Source organism: Molothrus aeneus, chromosome Z (genome assembly GCF_037042795.1).
Source record: "Molothrus aeneus isolate 106 chromosome Z, BPBGC_Maene_1.0, whole genome shotgun sequence".
Taxonomy (NCBI): Eukaryota; Metazoa; Chordata; class Aves; order Passeriformes; family Icteridae; genus Molothrus; species Molothrus aeneus.
The window spans coordinates 60,844,898-60,866,570 of NC_089680.1; the positions used below are offsets into that span (position 1 = coordinate 60,844,898).

Below are 21,673 nucleotides of genomic sequence, written 5' to 3' on the forward strand. Positions count from 1 at the left end.
TCATGGTGAGCATCCTGTTAGAGCTGTCAGTCCACTTGGCAATGTTTGGAATACTAGAGACCTGCAGAGAAATTATGTATACCTTTATACCTAAGACAGACAGGAAGTTATCTCAGTTGTTGAGCTGAGGCACTAATTTAAATTCTTTGTCTGCTAGGCTGATCATGCTTTGGTGACAATTCTGAGTGCAATTATAGTAGAACATTAAAGCCTAATTTTGCCTTTTGCCTGCTGTTACTCCTGCTTTAGAGCCATTTAATGTGCATTTTAGAACATGTGTAAGTTTGACTTACAATATGTGACCCCAGGAAAGCAATCAATTTTAAGACAAAATCATGATGGATGTCCATCCATTTTCTGTTATGTATCCCAACACAGGCTTGAAGCTTCTGCTTGAACTCTGTTTTTACATTTTTACAGCTTCATTCCTTACTTTTCAGAGGGAACAGAAAACAGAGTGTTGCAGATCCAAAAAGTAAATGAAAAGCATTGATAATGAAGAATTTGAGGCTGGGAAAAGTAATAATGCCTGCCTGGCTTCTCTGAAAGATTCCCTCTCCTACTTTGTACATCCTCATTTCTGGAACTATACTGAGAAATTTCTGACCTTATATGTCTTTCAACTGGAAACAACATTGTCTGTAACCTCAGTTTTGTCAGGAAGAAAAAAAAAATTAATAACTACAATCTAGGCTGCATAATTCAAGATATTTTCCAGCTCCCTTCCCCAAATCCCAAAGAGGTATTTCAGTTCTTACTCAAGGCTAGCAGAACTCAGTTACCTGGCAATTTGCTTGGGTTTAACATACCTGGAAAAATCCTAATGCAATTTTAATACTAAGTTAAAGAAAATTTTATTTATAGCCAGAAATTGAACTACTGTATGCAATAAGTAAACAAGAATCACCTGGAAAGATCACAGTGACCATCCAGTGAAAAGACAGTAATTTTAGACTTGCTGCTAAAACATACATGTTTTTACTCCACCTTTCCTCAGCTATCTTAATTTCCAAATCCAACCGCACATATTTTCTCTAGCTGCAGCAAGGATTTCGTATGAAGCACTTATAAAAGGTTATGATATTGATCTGTGACTCATGTGGTATTTAAATGTGGATGAGATTCTTGAGGACATGGATCTTTCCAACCATATATGTTCTATCAGTGCTGGGGGAGACATTTTCAGCCACTGTTAGACAAGCTAGTAATTGTAGCTTGTTTACGTCTATCCTTTCCCGGTGCTAAACTAAATACTGCCCTGACTTCAAACAACTTTCAGTCAGGAGCTATGATGCAAAAAGTTCAGATTAATCTAATCAGTTCAGCTAACAGAAGGCTAATGCCTACCTATGTGAGGACAATATCTCTCTCAGACTTTACATCCACCAATCTGTTAAGGACAATCAGGTATATAGAGTTAGATTGCCTTTTTCAAGAATATGTTTGCTGTCAGCCTACTTAGAATCACAGAATCATTTGGGCTAGAAAAAATCCTTATGATCAAGTCCAACCACTAACCTTACACTGCCAAGTCAACTGCTAAACGATGTCCCCAGTTGCCAGATCTATACATCTTTTAAACACTTCCTGGGATGGTGATTCCACCACTTGCCTGGGAAGTCTGTTCCAATGCTTGACAACCCTTTCATAGAAGAAATTTTCCCTAATATCCAATCTAAACCCCCCTGTCACAATTCTTCTTGTTCTTGGCTCCTTACATGTGAGAAAAAACAAGAGCTCCCTCAACAGCTTCTCATCAGACTCAATAGCTCTGTTGCCTTTTTCTGGACATGCTCCTGCCCTCAATGTCTTGTTGTGAGGGCTCCAAAGCTTAACACAGGACTTGACGTGCAGCCTCACCACTGCCAAGTACAGGAGAATAGTGAATGCTCCGGTCCTGCTGGCCACACTATTCCTGATCCAAACCAGGATGTCACTGGCCTTCCTGGCCACCTGCGCAACTACTGGTTCATGTTCCAACTCTGCTAATGTTGATCAGCACCCCAGGTTCTTTTATGTCAGGCAGCTTCCCAGACACTGTTCTCCTGGCCTGAAGTGCTGCACATGGTTATTGTGATCCAAGTGCAGAACCCAGAATGCCACCTTGTTGCATTTCACAAACTGGCCCATTAATCCAGCCTGACCAGATTCCTCTGCAGAGCCTTCCTTCCTCTCCAGCTGATCAGCATTTCCATCCAACTTGGTACCATCTGCAAACTGAATGAGGGTGCACTTGATTTCCTTGTCCAGGTTATTGATAAAGATATTAAACAGAACTGGCCCCAGTACTCAGTCCTGGGGAATACCAGTAGTTGCAGCTGAATTTAACTCAATCCCCACCACTCTCTGGACTCTCAGTCATTTTTTCATCCAGTGAACTGTACATCCATCTGAACCATGAGCAACCAGTTTCTCCAGAAGAATACTGCGGGAAACAGTGTCAAAGGTTGCTCGGTACGTGTCACATGATGGCACTTGAGATAATCTGGCCCATGACCTTCCCTGGCACAGAGGTCAGACTGACAGGTCTGTAGAGCCCAGATCCTTTTTCTAGACCCTTCAACTGGGACCTCTCTGGTTAACCAGGATGGTTGATGACTGAGAGTGGTGAGTTCTTGCAGCAGCTCCCTCAGTGCCTTTGTGTGGATCCCATACAGAACTGACCACATATGATTGTATGTATCCAAGTGGTGTGGCATGTCACTGACCATTTCCATTTGGATTATGGGGGTTTAATTCTTTTTCCCATTCCCATCTTCCAGTTTGAGTACCCAGAGAACAATGGGTCTTATTATAGGAGAGGTATTAAAAGGTAAAAAGGTATTTACTACTTCATTCGTTTCCTCATCCTTTGTTATTGTCTTTCCCCTTACAACCAATAAAGGATGGAGACTACCCTTAACTCTCCCTTTGTTTGTAGGAACAATGTATTTATACATTGTATTCATAGAAATACAATGTATTTGTACAATACAATGTATTTTTAGAAACATTTTCTAATTGCCTTTTACTGCAGGAGCCAAATTGTAGTCTAGTTGGGCTTTGGCCCTTCCAGTTTTCTCACTGCATAAACTCATGACATCCTTGTGCTTCTCTTGAGTATCAGCCAGGCTGGTCAACCTTTAATATTTCAAGGACAAAAATCCACTAGTCTAGCTAGCACAGGTAGCAGGTATTCCTCTCTCCTACACAGACCAATGCAACTTCATGTGTTTGGTGTCTTATTGACAATTAATGAAAGCTGGCATATTACAATAGCTAAACTCAAAGCTTCGGTTTCACTTGCTCCACCCACTGTGTGTATGAGCATTAGGGGTGGATAGGAGTTGATATTGGCTGCCAGTACCATGTGAAAATACCAGGAAGTATCTGTAAGAGTAGAAATCTTTTTATAGATGAACAGCTTTGATTGTTTGACATAACCATTTATGAGTTATGAGCTTGCTGTTTTCCAAAAGTCTTATGCCAGCTTCTGACAATGTTTTAAAAATATAATTTAAAATTTATTTACATTTTAAAGTTATTGAAAACATGCAGTACAGTGTTTATGAATAGTTTATTTGTCTTCTCGGAAATGCGCATGTTGTAAAGATATCTTCCTCATTTCTGAATTCCTGCCTGGCCTACTGGTTGCCACAAGATGAATCTGTCCAGTCTAGGTCCCCTAAATAGAAGTCTATATATACTTATCTCATTCTCACTCCCAGATTAATGCTCTGCTCATGCTCTGCTCACAACTAATATAATCACCAGTTTTATGAAATATTAAGCAATTATATTAAAAGGCTCAAAACCATTAATTGACTAATCCTTTTCAGTGGTCACTCTTCAATGGAAACAGCAGATACTTTAGCTAACCTAACGGGATGTGACATAACTCTGTTTTTACTCCCTGGAAATTGAGGCAATTTGGTTTCTCTAGTAAAAGTATCTCCTCTAGGGAGTAGGAATGCCCCAAAACTGAAAAAACTGGGTAGAATTTAATTTCATTTTATCTTATTTTTCAGTAGAATTTTATTTCAGCATACTGAAGTGTTATTTTCTGTGCTTCAAAGCCAGGAAGAGTGAAGTACATTCTCCAAAAATTTCTCTGCAAATCAGTAGTACTCCCTATGAATGGTCTATTTCTCCAGATAGAATTTCACAGTATGTGGACCTTCACTTGCAGACAAAGAACTGTTTATATGATTTGATCATTGTTCTTAAAACTGCAGTGTATCATTCTCTTTCAACTCAGAGACAAATCAGCATTAATGCAGTTTCCTTTTTATGAATGCACTTGCATGCTCTGTTGTTGACTAAACAGCTGACAGAACAAGGATTTGCATCCAATCTGCCATAGCAGAAACAGATCAACAGTTTCGATATCTTCACAAAAACAGATGCTCTCATGTATTTTTTCATAAAATCAGCTAATTAACTGCTTTAATTATTAAAAATCCCTCTATTGACAAATTATATGTACAATTGACTAAACAGAGAATAGCCTGAGTATTCAAGTCTTTCTTTTTAGACTACAAAATAACAAGTTCCTGAGAAAAGATGCATGCTGTCTGACAAGAAAACAATAAAAAAACCCCTACCAAGAAAAAATTCTTGCTCATTCTTGAGTTAATTCTATTGACATGAATTTAATGAGCACTGTTTACTTGCCAGAAAATTAAACAAATAACAAGCACTGCTTTAGCAAATCACTAGCTGTCCTAAGTGTTTTTCATGAATTAATCCTTCTTTGTATAAATGTAAGGCGTAAAAAAAGGAGCTCTTGAAACCAGTAATGACATCTGTGAGCTCTTTCTGTGTGTTCTGCAATGGCAAAACACTGCCAGGGACTATGGCAAGGAGAGGGTTGCCATGCAGACCAGCAAAACAGCCCTCTGAAATGGCATGCTGACCCACTTTCAACTACCAGCTCTTGCTGACCCTTTGTTGAGTGAAAGGTTTTTTCAGGTTTTTGCTGTTTACCACCCTTTCAGTTCTTATTTTTAAAGTGGCAGACCTGTTTTTCTCTTTATTCTTGTTTTCCTCTTTCTCCACCAGTATGCACTGAAGAAAGGTAGATTGTTTCTTGTGACTGTCTGCTGTAGATAAATAATTAAAAAAAAACTTTCACCCCCTCTTAAGAACATGCTGTGGAAGAACCATGGATCTTGTTATCAACAAGATTATGATACAATTCCTTAAGGAACTCAGTCTGATCAGAGTAGTTCATCTATGAAAAACCATACTTTAATTGTTACTCTTGGCGATAGTGAAGGATAATAGTGTAATATTATACTAAATATTGCCACGTGCAATTAAAAAAACTCTTTCAGTCTTGCCAGCAGTGGTGTGCAAATCCCCTTTTGAATTCAGGTTCGGATGTTGTGATTTAAACTAAATCTTTTGCTTCTCCTTCTTCCAAAACCAACAGGAGTTTAAAAAGAGATGTATTTTTATTGGAACCATGTCTTCAATCTAAGTTGCCAAAATAATTTAGCTAAAACTAATGCTTTTATTTGGGTTAAGGTTGATTCCTGAGCTGTGCAGAGGTCAAGCATTTAGCTCATCTTCCTCTTTTTCAATTTCACCATAGAGTCTACAGCAGAGTTCAGCCAGTTCAAGTTGTTTTTCCTGAATCCAAGTTACCAAGTCGAGCTTATCTATGTTTGTGACTTTCCACGAGTGGAGACAAAACCTTTTTTCATCCCTTTTCCTTACTATATATGTATTAGAGTGCATAGAAAAATGGTTCCAAGGATTCAGAACAAGCAGTGGTTCAACAGTGATTCAACAGTGCAAGTCCTGCTGCCAGTGCTGCTGCTGGTGTGACCTTAGTGTGACCTGTCTTTTGATAATGAGTGACAGCTGCTGTGAAATGACTCACAGGGTGTTTGCCTCTCTTGGGCAACAAGTGGAAAAACATTAAAAATATAGAATTTTGGAAGTAAGGTATGAAAAAAATTAGCTGTGTTTTATGTTACTTGAAAAGTAGTCTTTGACCCTCATATAGCTTCAATAAACTGATGATAGCGTCACCATCTCCTGATAAAACTTCTAAATCCTGGGAGATGTTTTGCAATTAAAAGTACTGTAATGTTATTGCAATTAAGGAAGTATCTATTTATGTTTATTGTGTGGCATACAATTGTAAATGGGATAAAACCAGGCCCTTAAACATCAGAACCTTCACATGATTAGGAGGCCTGATCAAATATCTATTTCTAAACACATTCTCTGTAGTTAGAGACTGGTTTGGATCAAAAAATAAAAAGGGTTTTTTTTTTGTTTGGTTTCTATGCCATTGCAACAATGGCATAGGTCAGAATTATATATTAAAGATGCTCTACAGTAGCAGTGCCTTGATCCAAAATAGATTAAATATCGGCTTCAGTTTTAAAGTGAAACCAGGGCAAAGATTTGATAACTCTTGTATATTACATTTTTCTCTCAGGAGATCCAAGCACAAACAGATCTACTCTCATCTTATAAGAGGTATGTCAGTACTGGGTGGAATTCTTATGAAAAGAGAACGAGAAATAAGCCATTCCAGGGTTTTGTTTAGGATGCAATACAAAGTGAAAGCAGAAAGGATGTAATGAATGGGAATCAGAAGAGAAACTGTGCTGAAATAAAATGTACAGATTCAACGTTCCATTTTAACCCATCCTGAAAGTATATATCCTATTTAAGGGCACAAGTGTTTACTTCTGCTTGCATTACAAAAGTGAAAAAATGTTTTAGGATGAGGTTTTTATCAAATTTTAGAGACAGTACAAAATTTTAGAAATCTACCCGACAGGTCACTGAAAAATGATTACATGTCTCAGGAATAGTCATGACAGCTCAAAATTCAATTTTATCCAAAATCCAACAGAATTCTCACATATAAATAATGTAGGATTTATCATATAAAAATAAAATTTGAAAATACTGTTTCATAATTCTAAATTGAAACTGACAATAATTCTGAGTGAGAACATGGCTGGAACCCAGAACTGCTACATTTTCAACTCTATACTACTTTATCAGAATACTAGATATAAAAAGAAAAATTAAACACCAAAAATTTGCTTAGTTTTCTGGCAGCAGTGTATACGGTATGGAACTGAAAGGAACTAAGAAGATCAGGCCAATGCATTTCGTACCCAACAGTTTTGTGCATTAGTCATTCTAAAAGGTTTTCCTTGTATGAGAGAAGATAGGCCGCTTCAGATCAAGGCTGAAAGGTCTCCAAACTATGCACAGCATAGTGTCAAACAAAATTATCAAATATTAGATTCTTGTGATAGCAAAGAAGAAAGAAAGCTCTCACCCTTATAACCAGCTGCATTGGTTTTCCAGTCATTAGCATTCAGATGTCCTGCACGTGAAGTCCTGACAATAATGTGCTGTACGTCTCTCCAGGTCAGAAATGGACTATGAAATAGGGATAAAACAAAGTCACAGATCAGATATTTTACCAGGATGTAGGGATACAAGGTCATGTAAGCCAAAAAGTATCCAAAGCAAAACAACTTTCATTTATCATCTCTACTTTCCTTTGCTCCATTCAAAATACATGTTCCAATTTTACAGAAAAACTGTATGATATTATTTATACAACTGGGAGGTTTGCCATAAGCAGACTGTAAATATATATGATAATATTCTGTTATATGAAACTTAAGGGAAGATGAATGAGTACATTTCATACAGAGGCAATTTTTATGACCATCAACTACTGTATCCTAATGAGTGCAAAGGAGAAGAAATCAAACTTTTGGCTTGCTGAAAATCTCTACTAAATCTCACTAACTGCTGCTCAAACTGGAAATTCCTCTAGACTTTCAGTTCCTATTGAAGCTATTCCAGGTGCCTCTGTTGTTATTAATTTGTCTACTATCCCAGTCTTGGAATTCACTGAGAGTCTATGAGTATTTTTCAAGAATTCCAAACAGTTGGATGGCTGGTGAGTTGCAAAGCAAGGGCCTGATTACACAGATAAGTATTCCTTTAAGGGATTCCTAATAACTGGTCCACCTGAAAGGTGAAAAAGATGCCATTTCTATCCTCACTGTGACATTAATACACATTTATCTTCTAGGACTAGGGCAAATCTTCAGGGACTGCAGTTTTCCTGTTTCCTCTATATCTACAACAGGGAGAATTTATTTTCTTAGAAGGCGATCTAAAGGTGCCAACATTCAGCTATCTTTTCTTTCTCCATCCAATTTTTCAGCTTTTCTATTACCTGCAAGAAGATGAATAGTATTCTCTTTAAAAATGCAGTGTAGTAGAGGGAATGATAAACTGAGCCATTAAACAATGAAGAGGAAAAAAGCATTGTGGCACAGAATACCAGGCACTAAGTAGCATTCTCAGAGCATCATTATCTGTCCCTATTGCACACACTGACACAATTCCCCTCAGCTGAAAAGAGACCAGAATGAAATTTATAAGACCCAAAACTGGCTGCCTACACTGCCCAGGACTATGCAGTCATTCAAAACCAGGGAAACCTTGGTTCTTAAACCAGATTCTTAACATATTTAACATATTTAAATATTCTGTTGTATTTAATGAGAACAGATGCCTTCTCTCCCTGAGCATTTTTTAAAAACAGTACTATGCCTATAGGTAGCTCTTTTACTTATGGTGCAGTTTCTCACAGGCTTCTGGAGTAGAATGACAGTAATTGTTTATCCAGTTGGGCTAGTAAAAATTACTGACATAAAGATTAAAAAAAAGTCATGGCAAAAGTAAGGCACATTAAGGGTTTGTACCCTTAATGCTTCTACATGTCCTGTACAACATCATTTTAATCAGGTTCTAGCTCTATTTCACAACATTCAGTTTATATTCATGCCACATATCCACAATTTCCGCAATGCATCCTGATCTCCTCATGAGGCAGCATTGAAAGGCTTTGCCATAGAATCTGCAGCCACAGAATCACACAATGGTTTGGGCTGGAAGGGACCTTTAAAGGCATTTAGCCCAAGCACCCAGCAATCAGCAGGGACATGTTCAACTAGACCAGGTTGCTCAGAACCCAGTCCGAACTCACTTTGAATGTTTCCAGGCATGGGACCACCTCTGTGGCAATGTGTTTCAATGTTTTACCACTCTAATTATAAGGGGAAAAAAATCAATCTTTTGCATTATCTTTATATTGGTTTTTAGGATAAAATCCAGACAAGCTGTGATAGGGCATGATGTATTCCTTTGGATGAACACTGGGGTAGGCAGCTATACATCCACCAGCAATGGTGTTCTAGTGTACCTGTGTCAAATCTACAGTGCACACAGAGATAAAAAATCTTAAGTGCCAAAAACCTAACGAACAATGGCCTGATATGCAAGCTGATAATGATGAAATTGGGAGGAGAAAACCCCTGAGAGAAAGGCATCTGAATTACATATTTTATTGTGTCATCTCCAAAGGAACAATAAAATAAGACTGTCCAAAAGACAATGCTCACCGTCTGCTTAATAACAACATGGAAAAAACAGCAACAAAACGTTAGGTTAATAGCCACCCTTAGAATCAGCTTGACTGTGAAGATGGAGAAGGCTAACATTGTCTTAGGTTAATAAAGGAAGCTATGGTTAGTATTAGCTATTGTACACAGGCCATTGATTTGACCTGTCTTCCATTTTTCAAAAGACTCACTACAGGGACACTGCAATTCAGTCAAACTGCTCCTCTTCCACCTTCCTCCTTTTACTCCCACAAGGAACTGACAGGAAAAAGCAGCTGGGATCCCTACTCTCAAGGTGAACAGCCAGAAGCACCTCAAGAATAACTTGAGAGACTAGCCTATAAAAGCTGATGCTGGAAAACACTTGGAGAGCCAAGAAACTGCAGGGGATAGAGCTTAAAAGTCTCAACTGATAAAATGCCAACTGAGATTTCTGAAAAGCTTATACAAATTAAAGGCATTGTGCTGGCACCAGAACAACAGCTATCTACTAGTTTTACTTCTAGCTGTTGCTCCAAAGCACAGACACAGAAAAACTCAATGAAGAAGTTAAAAATCATCACAATCAAACATCACTTGTTTTTAACCTTGTTTGAGTTTAAGAAATGTCTGAATTGAATTTTCTTAAAACCTTTTAAATGCAAGTTATATGGAAACTTTCAGCCTGCAAGTTTCTTTGGCTATTCTTTGGCAAATGTTTATGTAACTGAACACAGGAACAGGAGCTAAAGTACACCCAAATCAACGTCAATATAGTAACTGAAATTCCATAAGTGGCATAGGTGGTTAAAGCTCAAGATCTAAAGTAAGCATTTATTAATGGTAATGTTTTTCAAATACTTCAATATTATGAGCAAACTACTCAAAAAATGCAAAGATTCAGAAGGAGATTTTTAACTCACACACTAGCATTGCCTTCCATAACAGGCAGACAATCAATGGAGCAAAGACCTATCTAAAACACTTAAATGATAACCTCTCCTCCTGCACTCGAATTCTAACCATAGAGGATGCTTGACAGCACTTCCTCAATTTACCTCAGCTGTTTCATCACTTTTAACCTCTGACTATATTTATGACAAAGCCCTCATAACTTTGATAACGCAGAAATATGTTCTCTGTATCCAAAGTTGTACCTTGCTGGACGGTGCACTGCTTTTCTCCTTTCTGTAAGAAAATCAATCAATCTGGGAAGTATGCAAATATCTGTTCAGTTGCCAGAAATCCAAAGTATCTAACTCTGACACTGCTGACCCCTTACAATGTGAACTCCATTTTCCTTTTATCTCAGTGATTACACTTGGTGGTACTGTCTTCTAGAGGAATGTGGTACATTATCACTTCTCTGTCTAGTATCCGAATTCACTAACATTCTTTTTTTCTTCCCAGCACTACATTGTTCTAGCCTTGGTTCATGCAAAAATAGCAAATGCAGGAATGATATTGATCTTTTGGAGCAAGTCCAGAAGAGGGCCATGAAAATTATTAGAGGGATGAAGCACCTCTCCTGAAGCACCTCTCCTTTGAGGAGAAGATACATTCTTTCAGATAGTGGGTTTTGATTACATGTTTGCTGGCAGGCATGCTGGCACAGCATGCCTAGAGAAGTGGAGGGTGCCCCTCCCCTTGGAATTGTTCCAAGGCCAGGCTGGATGGGGCTCTGAGCAACCCGGTCTAGTGAAAAGTGTTTCTGCTGATGGCAGGGGCTTGGAATGAGATGATCCTTAAGGTCCCTTCCAAATGAAATAATTCTAAGATTCCATATCACTCAAGTGAAGAGAATCATGGAGGAAAACAGACTCTCTCCAAGGCTATACGAGTATACCACACAGTAGAAAGGTAGCAGACTAATACTTCCATTTCAGTTGCTGCTTCTTACTAATGAAACTAGTTTATTGTACACCACATGCTGGAAAATATGCATTGGCTTACAGACAGGAACACACAGTTCAATTGGGGATGTATAATGTATTCTTCTGTCAGCAACATAAGGGTTTTTATTTAAATTTAGCTTCTTAAAAGGAACATGGCACAATGGTCTCTGGAACAAATACAGGGCCATTGTCTCTCCTGACCCTGATTTCCTCAAATCCCAAATCCAAACTGCTTATCAATGAGAAAGGTATCTCTGCTACCAACAACAGATGGTACTATGCAATGAAAATATTTTATTTTTAGTAAGAAAATTGCTGTCTCTGTGCACTAAATTGATTATACTTATTTTCTCATTTACAATTAGAAGAATTTGACATTATGTAATGATTAAGTGCAACATGCAAGCGTTTATTCACAGGATCTGATCAAGGTCCTAGATGTACTAGGAAACGTCTACTGGGTACATGTGAAAAGCAATTTACTCCCTAAATACCATAAGAAAACTGCAGAACATGAAAATTAAGATATGTCTGTGTGGTAGTTGTTCTGTATTTGCAACCATGCACTGCAACCTCAGGGATTCCAAACAAGCAGTCCGAAACTCAGTTACAATTATTTGATACCTGAGGAAAAACATGCCACTTTGATACTCAAATACTAAATAAAAATAATAAAAATGCGATCACATTATGCATAACAACATCCTGAAACAATTTGTTACCAGGATTTCAGAAGTGATCCCTGTTGGAAGAAATGGCAAAGTGGAGGGTTCAAATCAGTAGGCAGGTAACAGATCCTCCATGAGCGATTTGCCAATCCTACCATAGGGGCTTGTCAAAGAAAGTGTGAGCAAGACATATGTCTTGCTTTTTCTTTGTTTGGTTGAACGTACCTTTGTGTGTGAGCTGAAGCAACCTCTTGGATGTTCTAACTTACACCCAGGACATATTAGTGCTCTGCTCAACTTGTGATGACTCCCAGGAACAGAACTCACCCACTGGGCGAGTTCTATGACTTCCACAGACTCAAAACCCACCCATGGTATAAACTGCTGTGTTTTCCAGCACAAAGTGGAATGAAATGATACCTTATTACAAACATAGTCAAGAAGTGTTTAGGACTAAGTGCTCCAATTTTTAAGCAGCTTGCTGTACAAAGAATGTAGTTAACCTTGCACAACACTTTTCCAACTTGTCTTTTAAAATATCTCACATAAACATTGCCATTAGCAGAGGTATTAATATGGAATCTAATGAAGAATTTATGTAAATAAATTCATTTGTTTCAACTCTGTTTGAAATAAAATAGTTCCAGTAGGCAGTTAACTAAGACACAATATCATGTGTCCTTTATATCACATTTTAAAAGTATTGTCGAAAATACTTCAATGGCTTCAAAACTTCCTAACATTTACTTAGGGTCACCTAAACTGAGAGGCATCACAGGTGAAAAATACAACCTGAAATTTCAAATCACATAAATAAGAAATCCAGAAACTGCATGAAATAAATTAAACAGATTCCATACATGTCAACCCAAGACATTAAAACTTAATAAATAGATCACAATATGATCTCCCTATAATACTAAAGGCTGTTCTTCGTAATCTATAATGTCACACCAAAGATTTCTCCAAACTGGTGAAGAAAACCATGCTATGTGGGAAGCCATAGCATGAGAACTATTTTTCTCCCTAGTTTCTCTCTGCTTTTTAACTACTTTTTTTTTCTGTTTTATTTAGTGGCTGTGGTTAGCAGCAGTGACAGATTTTAAGTACACATACGAGAGAAAAGTTAATGAATGAAACTCAAATGAATAAAACCCATATTTATGGTATTATTAATCTAATTCCTTAGAATTTACTGAAATACAAAGGCTAAGATCTAGAAACAGAACCTTCCATTTAATGAAATGGAACAGATTCTAAAAGGAGGCAAAGTCAACACATTTTCACTCTGAAACCCTTTTTAGTACCATGCAATGGAGTACTACAAATACAAAAGAGTTACTAGGATATTTAGTCACTGGCACATTTTGTCTCCATCACCACACATAAAGCTTTACCACAGTTTTGTCTTTATGTCTATTATAGCTACTATTAGTTTTGGAAAAAAATGCTAGTCCATATACACTAATATGGATTTCCCCCTGGTAGAGTCACTGAAGGTCATAGAGAAAAAAGGGTAAGCTTCTCAGTCTGTCTTAAGATGTCACAACCTGCTTTGTTGCAGGTCTTGTAAAATATAACTTTTCTGAATCTTTCAACTACAACAAAACAGAATTAATCAATTACCAATTTCAGTTCATTAAGCGAGAATAGTGAGAAAAACTTACAGCAAGTTGGAATGTACACAGAGTCTTATCTGCATTTGCAGATTGTTTGAAATGAACTTAAGGATTTTAAAACTGGGGTTAAGAGGAGATTTAAAAGTTAAAAACTTCCCACAACAACACTATATTAACTTCTCTAAATACCTTTGTCTCTGATAACTGTGTTAAGAACACACAATTACAATGCCACACGTGCCGCACTACTTAAGATTATGTCAGGTCTTCATTTACAAACTCTTATGCTTATAACTCAATGGCAAAAAGTATTCTATGCCAAATATTGGGTCAAGCTGTCTTCAAAGAAAGCAACATGAAAGATGAAAACATAATTCTAGTGTTACAAACTACACACAATTTGAATCTACTATTGTGCGCAAATTTCTTACTTCCTTCAAAGAAAATGGCTGACCCCACAGGAAACTAGTTTTCTTCAGAATTTAATAGAATCAGTCTCCTAGAACTTAAAAAGATTGAGTAGGATTTGGGGTGAAGCATTCCATCTTAGATTGGCAGGTTTTATCCAACAGAGTACAAAGTAATGCAAAAGGTTCTAACATACAGATTTACCTGAAGATCACCCACATTTCTGCTGCTCCATGAAGCACATTGTCGATACATATTAGGCATAAAGAGCCAAATCATGCAACTGAGAAAATGCTTTTAAGACTGGAAAGTTTTTGAGCTAAAGATACAAGGACTATGGAGGTACACTATTAATGATTTTTAGAGCTGACAAACTTGATCTGTGTTAAAAAACAGACTTGTGTCAGCATGCAGAAATTGCAATTTTATTTTTCATACTACGTTTACTTATGTTCAGGTTAACCCAACACCTCCCAAACCTCTTTCAGTGTTCAAGAAGAGACATTGCTAAGAAGAGCCTGGTGAATGGAGGAGATGACCTACAGTACCCTGCAGGGTACAGTAGACCTAGGCAGCCTTCTGAGTGAACTGTAAGACATTGAGAGGATGCTATACATAATTTAATGGAAACCACCTGTGCCCAACAGTGTTACATGTTACTTCAACACTGAGTACTCTGTCAGTATCTGCAGTGTCAGCTTCCCTTCATGTGGAGTAAGCATGGAGATCTTTCCTCCCCTTAGGAGGTCACAGTGTATTGTGACAAGAAAGGTTCCAAAGCACTGTGTGAAGTCTGCATAAAGATGCTGGATGAACGAGAAATATCTTCCTGTATGCTTAATTTCTGTTTCAGAATATATCTCAGATCTTACTTTGCTTCCAGTGCCAGGGCAATGATGCCTGCAGCCATAGGTGCAGAGGCTGAGGTTCCAGTATGGCTATCTGTGCAACGCTGCCTCAGGTCTGTAGTAATCTGGAAGAAATTGAATGTGTGAAATTAGAACACAACTTCAGAAATCAAAGCATGTTTCAAATATTGGGTGTGTATATACTTGAATGAGTCACATGTATGTGAAGGGTATTTTCTTCTTTAATTGCAAACAAAGGAAGATCCATGATGTTAGATGTTCTGAACTTGAAGTCACTTGTGAATTTAGACAGTATTCTCTATATTGCTCCATGGCATGATCAACAAAGACACTTTTAAACCAGAAAAACATGCAGAGGGGTTTGAAACTGCACAACTGCAATTCTGTCCTTCTATATGGATTTACAGAGGACTTTCCCTCCAAGAATCTCAAAGTGCTTTACAAACAGGAAAGAACTAAATCTTATATACAGCCTGCTTATGCACATTTTAGAGACTATATAGAGGTATGGAGGGTTTTATTAGGTTGCCTGAAGTCGCAGTGGAATTATGTGACACAAGAAAATTCAGTTTTGCTCATGCTAAAATGTTTTATCTTTCATTTACTCCTTATGCAATAAATCACATTAAATTAAGCAGTAATTCATTGGAAAATCCTGATATGATCACAAATTTGGCCCAGTCATCACCAGCCTATTAGATGTTTTCAGTTTTAAATTGTTATATCTTATGTATAGATACTTACATGCTGCACATATGTAATTTTGTATGTAATCTAAGTGGATGTACAAACTGTAATGTGCAATACCAACTAGACATACAGCCTTCTACTGAGTGTTAGGATGTTACTATCCAATAATGATCTTAGACAGATGATTTTTGTAAGAATGTAAAACACACACAAAAGTGTGTTTATTCTAAACCTTGTTTCTTTCAAGGCAATGTCAATCTAAAGTGATTCTACTCTGTGCTTGTCTTCCTGAAGAAGTGGTTCTTTGCAGGAGCAATGCAGCAGAGATAGGATGTCACTTCTACCTAGCAGAAGCTCAGGCAAAACCCATGCAGACTGGAGAACAATTATTTGAAGACAGCAGTGTACAGCAGGGAAACCTCCATGAAGGTGCATGACCTGTGATGTCCAAACTTAATCTGAGAATTTCAGTCACTGCCCCCTCTGAGGGGCAGAGAAGTTGCTTACATAACATTTTATCTAAGAACATGGAATTATTGTGTTCTAATTCACCAGTATTGTACTTAATTTCCAACACAGATTTGCACAAAGATGGGAGAAGGAGAAGATCAGATGATAAAAAAAATCACAAAAAAGCACAGAGCACAGCTTTGAAACCTCAAGATACATGAAATGTGATCTAAAAAACCAGCTGCATCTCATCTGAGCAGAATATAAGCAAATATGTGCAGGAAGGAGGAAGGATAGGTTTCACGCTTGATGTTAGCTATATTCAGTATATTACATGATTTGTATAAGGCTGATGAAAATTCACACAACATGCAAGCATATGCAAGTTAACACAGAAGATTTTTAACAGAAAAGGAGCTAACAGCACCAAAAGATCTTGAAAACCATTAGGGAGCAAGTGAAGCAATATGGAAGCTTCTAAAAATTGAAAAAGACACGTGAAAGCATTTATAATGTTGGATCCTTAAACAAATAAACTTACCAGGGGCTGGGTTTCTTGATTAATGAAGTCTAAACAGAACTTTTTGCCCCCTTTTATATAATATTCTTCATTAGTGCACACCTTGTTAAATAATTTCTTCTATCTGTCATTGGCTAGAAGTTGAAACCCCATAAATAAAATGTTCATGTTATTTCCATCTCTCTTGCCCTCTCACCTCTTGACTGTCTATTCATTTAAATGATGAAAATTATTGGTGTTGGGAAAAGCATGGAAATTGCATAAGTGTTGTGACAATGAACTGTGACAAAGAGAGGAAACTGCAGCAGGAACAGCCCTGACACTGCATTGCCTATATGTGCAAATTCAAGTAGGGATTTTCCAGGTGGAATTAAGAAGTCTGAATACTAGATGATGACATGCACCCAGAGATATATAAGATGCAGATGTCCCATTTGGAAAATACTGGTCAGAGCTGTGGCAAGGACCAGAAGGAAGGCCAGGAAACAGAGAGAGTGAAAAAGGGATTAATACATGCTCATGTCTTTTATATCCTGGTACTTTATGCCTTGCATAAAAGTGGCACTGCAAAGAGCACGAACGGCAACAAAACATCCAGGAGTTCGGGCAGAAAAAAAAGTGCTGTCACAGGAGTTTTTCCCTACGGGATAGCTTCTGTCAATACAGTGAAACTCACCTGAATTGTGCTATCCTTGTTTCTCATCCTCTGGAAGACCGTCCTTCCAGACAAATTTTACTGTCCTGTCACTACAGATATCAAGCACAAGCCGTGACGTCTCTAATTGGCAACATTGTCCCTCTTCTTCTAAATGGATACTATGGTAGCAATTTGAACCCTTGTCTTGCTTTCAGCAGACACTTCAGCTGAAAATGTGTTGAGAAAGCTTTGTATGTGTGAATGCCATTTGAGCTAATTCAAAGGAAAGTTCTTGACAGGAGCTAAGATGTTTAGGTAAAGATTACGTCCAAGATCCAAGGCGTGTTTTTCAGCACTATGGATTCACTGTCAGAGAGCTGTTGCAATTACCCCAAGAAAAAAGAGTACATGATCACCAAAAGGTGAGAGAATTTCAAGAAGAAAAGTGATGTCCAAATTCCTGAGCAACATAAAAACATCATCAATCACAATAAAAGGATGTAGTGTTTGATAGCACCATGAAGCTGCCATTAGTGTATATTAGCAGTCATTCTGATTGTTAGGGTGGGGAGAAGGAGAAATTTTTAAATCTTTCGTTGAGTATAACACAGCTGTTGATCTGCGAAAATGCTGATTCAACTTCCCAAGAAAAGTCCATGCAGTATTTCTAGAGCCAAGAGTTACAACAACTTCTAAATAAGGTGAATCAATGATAAGACAATGATAAAGTTTCTGGTATTTGCCTAGTTTAATCAACATGAAATTAGCCACAGACACCTTGATGAAAAGCAAAGAGAAATAATAAAAATCATTGCAATGCACTGTAATACCTCCCACAGGCATTGGTGCAAAGTTTTCAGAAAAACCAGGCATTTATTAAAGGAAAAAATCTAGACACACTGTAACAGTTTCATAGAAGCAACTTGCTTTCTGAAGGAGATGCCAATTTTGTACAGTTATTATTAAGGCTGAATCATCAATCTTCTCATAGTTTTACCAACTGGGAAATTAATGAATAAAGTAAAAAACGGGATTTCTCTTAGCAGAGAACAAGCTCACATACCCTCTCTCAAGCCTCTGCATTTCTTTGTATTTCATGACATGAGTTTTCTGAAGTGATTGAATAATTTTTTACCTTCTGCTACAGTTCTTCAAGACACATTGATTTCTGTGAATGTGTCCCTAGAAGTGAAAAGACTTTATCAAAAATCTATTCTACATTCTACACAGCCTATGCATCTGTATGTACCCCGAAGAGAAGATGTCACATTGTGTCCTGTGATTATCTGGTGCATATCTTGATAACCTGACTGAGTTTCTGAAGGAGAGCAGGCTTTTGTGTTTTAAGAACTGGCAGGAGACAGGATGGGCTTTCTTTTCTTGTTTCAGTTTTAAGTTCTGCTGAGAGTAGAAGTTTATCAACAAGAAGAGACAGAACATCAGCAGATGAATTACTGTTTATCAAAAACCAACAAAACAGGTGAAACATGAAGTAGATACATTGTTTACAGGAGATAAATAATTTAATAGGCTTATAAATCATATCTATGAGGAACTTTCTGATATCAAAATCTTAGTGTGTTATGAAACCATTTGAAAAACAAATTCAAAGCAAATTCATTTGTGCAATATGTTTGATAAGAACCATATAGATAACTCTATTACATGGTGCTTAACCTGTCCTAGCCACATGGTCTGGCAGGGGGAAGCTGTCTTTAAGCATTGTCCTATGGCATTCAAAGTAGCAAAGAGAATAATATGAAAAAATACCTTAATAACTGCATATGATTAGTGAATACTTCTGTACTCACTGAGTATGAGAGGTAACATCTCTAAAGAACTATAATTTTATAGTCTTTACCTACTGTCCATTTGTCTCTGTGAGAGTTCCTATGCCTGTAACTATGCCAGTACTTTGCAGCTGCATTTGAAAACACCTAAAAGTAATTCTAGTCCTTTTCCATAAGAGTCTATGTAAAAGGCATACATCTATTGGCATCTTTGGAACATTTGCATGCTTTTAATATATCCAGAGGGTGGAAACTTGGTTCATAAGAGGCTAACTATCACTGCAATAAAACTCAGTACAGTATAAAGTCAAGTGCACTTTGTGTACTTTCCTTGACAGCAAGGAACTCTTCCAAGAAGGTGTGTCTACCTGTAACTGTTAGCTTAAAATATTTTAAGCTGTCATTGTATGTGACAGGAAAATCCCTCCAAGACTAGAAAAACTTCTAAAATTATGTTACATATTTTTAACAAGCAATTATAAAAAGTGGATGGTAATGAAAAGAGAAAAAAAAAGTGTTTTGTGTAGTTATAAAAGTGTTTGTGATTCTATTACTCCATATTGAAATCGAATCATTTTTATAACAATTTTTAGTCTACAAAGTGAGTTTCTAATACTTGGTTACTGTTTTTTCATTTACCTTATAATACATTCTGCATATACTTAATGGACAGAAAAATAGAGAGGAAAAGAAAAAAAAAAGATATTCAGCTAAAGAATTGCAAGGAAAATCAGGAAGGACCTGTGAAACATGACATTATACAACCCATCCACTGTTCCTAAGTCTTGGGTAAGTATTTCTGTACCACAACACTGTAGAATCTCACATGATACTGAAATCTGTGCTGTGTTACATGAAAAAAAATAAAAAGAAAAAAAAAGAAAGAAAAGAAAAAAAAAAAAAAGAAAAACAAAAAGTTTGTTCATTTGATGTTGGTTGTAAATCCTATGCCAGGTCACTTCTTCCTGGTTTACTCCTGTGGTATTTGAATGTAGGAGTCTCACTCCAACAAACAAAATCATCTTATGATCTGATCAAGTACGGTTACTCTTCAAATTTTGGCATAGAGCTCAACCCTGCATTGTTTGTCAACTGCATATAAATTTATAAGCATAATAGAATTTGGATAATTTAAATTTAATAATAATCTTTCTATTCACCCAGTATTGTTATTTTTCCCCTTAAAATTGCTGCAAGCTCTCAGTTTCTTGTGGAAAGATATGAAGACAACCTCTGACTCAAAAGGAGCACCAGTTTAAACAAAAGTGTGAGATATGATGTAGGGAAAAGGATACATGGTACATCAGTGAAAATATAGTTTCTAGACTCTTCTAGCACTTAAGAGCAGTTTAAAAAGCTTAGTATTTGAAATATTCAGTTCTGTCTTGAGTTCACTTTTCATTTCAAATAAGACTTCCTTTCCAGGTAAATGATATGTGATAGGACTTTAGGAGGACTGAATTTGAGACAAGAATAGCGATACAATCATGAATGCTCTTAAAACAGACTATAAGCAAGAGAGTCACACAGATAATAGCAATATTCCTGTCTCCATGCAAGGGTGTGTATGCTTAAAGGACTTCTTAACAATCAGTTTGAAAAGCTGGTGTCACAATTTCATGGAATTTCTCACTGGGTTGTAGCATAATAGAATCACATACTTATCCCTTATGTGGACAACTGGTTTACACACAACACAAACAGAAGTTATTTATCTCCACTATGCTGTATCACTTCATCATTGAAAGTATCTGGAGAGGCCACAGCCTTGCATGGCTTTAAATACCAAGTACCACTAGTAAAACATGGAAGAGTTGTGTGTTTCAAAAGTCAAGTGATAATACAGTGCAGGAAAAAGAATCTTGGTAGGAATTTTTATAGTCTGATTGTTAAGCATTTGGGATCAGTGACTTTTGCAACTGCAACTGGAAGGTTGCTTTGCACAAGAGTAGTCAAGATAAATTACATTCGGGTAAACAAATGGTCAACAGACCTGGGTTAATTCTTATGGCTACTCAGACTTTTGCCATTTACTGTGCAAAATGATGCACACAGTAGGACTAAACTAAAACTGGCATATGGAACTGAATTGCTGATCTGAATAGTAAAAACAATCCATCTGTCTAGTAAAAACAAACAGTGCTTATAGAACTCATAGAATTAAATTAAAAATTATTTTTACTTATCTCTGATATTTAATGTGAGATCTCCAAGGGAGACTCCAGTTAAGAAAATTTTTAGAGTAATATTTTTAATTCTTTTCAATAATGTTTATGTAAATTATCTTCCTTAATTTTCTAATTATGGGGTAATTTGTGTGCATTCTATATATATAATTATCATCTCCTTTTTAAGGCATACTTTTCAAAAATCTTATAATAAGAGATTACCCTGCCTGTATTAGCACACTGCAAAGTTCCAGAAGTGGTGGGCACTATACTTCAGTAAACGAAAAAATTATATGCTTGTGTTTCATGAGAAGTCTTTAACAACAAAGGTGAGATCGCCTCACTTCCAGGTGTTTTTCATCCTAGTGCAAGACGTAAGAGAGTGAAATGTCAGAAATCAGCAATGTATTCTTACTGAAATAGTAATTCTGTGAAAGCAGAAAGTGTGCATTAATTGAAAAGAATGGATGACAATCATCAAGAAAATGACATCTATTAAGAAATCAAAGGAATGCACAAAGCTTAAATTAGCAATGT

General features: G+C 36.9%; 1 protein-coding gene across 2 annotated transcripts in view; it reads right to left on the reverse strand.

Moving 5' to 3' along the window:
- The window catches only part of PCSK5 (proprotein convertase subtilisin/kexin type 5), a 227,494-nt gene that overhangs the window by 89,225 nt on the left and 116,596 nt on the right, over positions 1 to 21,673 (reverse strand). For both annotated transcript variants that reach the window (XM_066568788.1, XM_066568789.1), the window contains exons 9-10: positions 14,885 to 14,985; positions 7,295 to 7,398 (exon numbers count right to left, since the gene is read on the reverse strand). In XM_066568788.1, the coding sequence (XP_066424885.1) occupies positions 7,295 to 7,398; positions 14,885 to 14,985 (205 nt within the window). The remainder of the gene's footprint in view (positions 1 to 7,294; positions 7,399 to 14,884; positions 14,986 to 21,673) is intronic.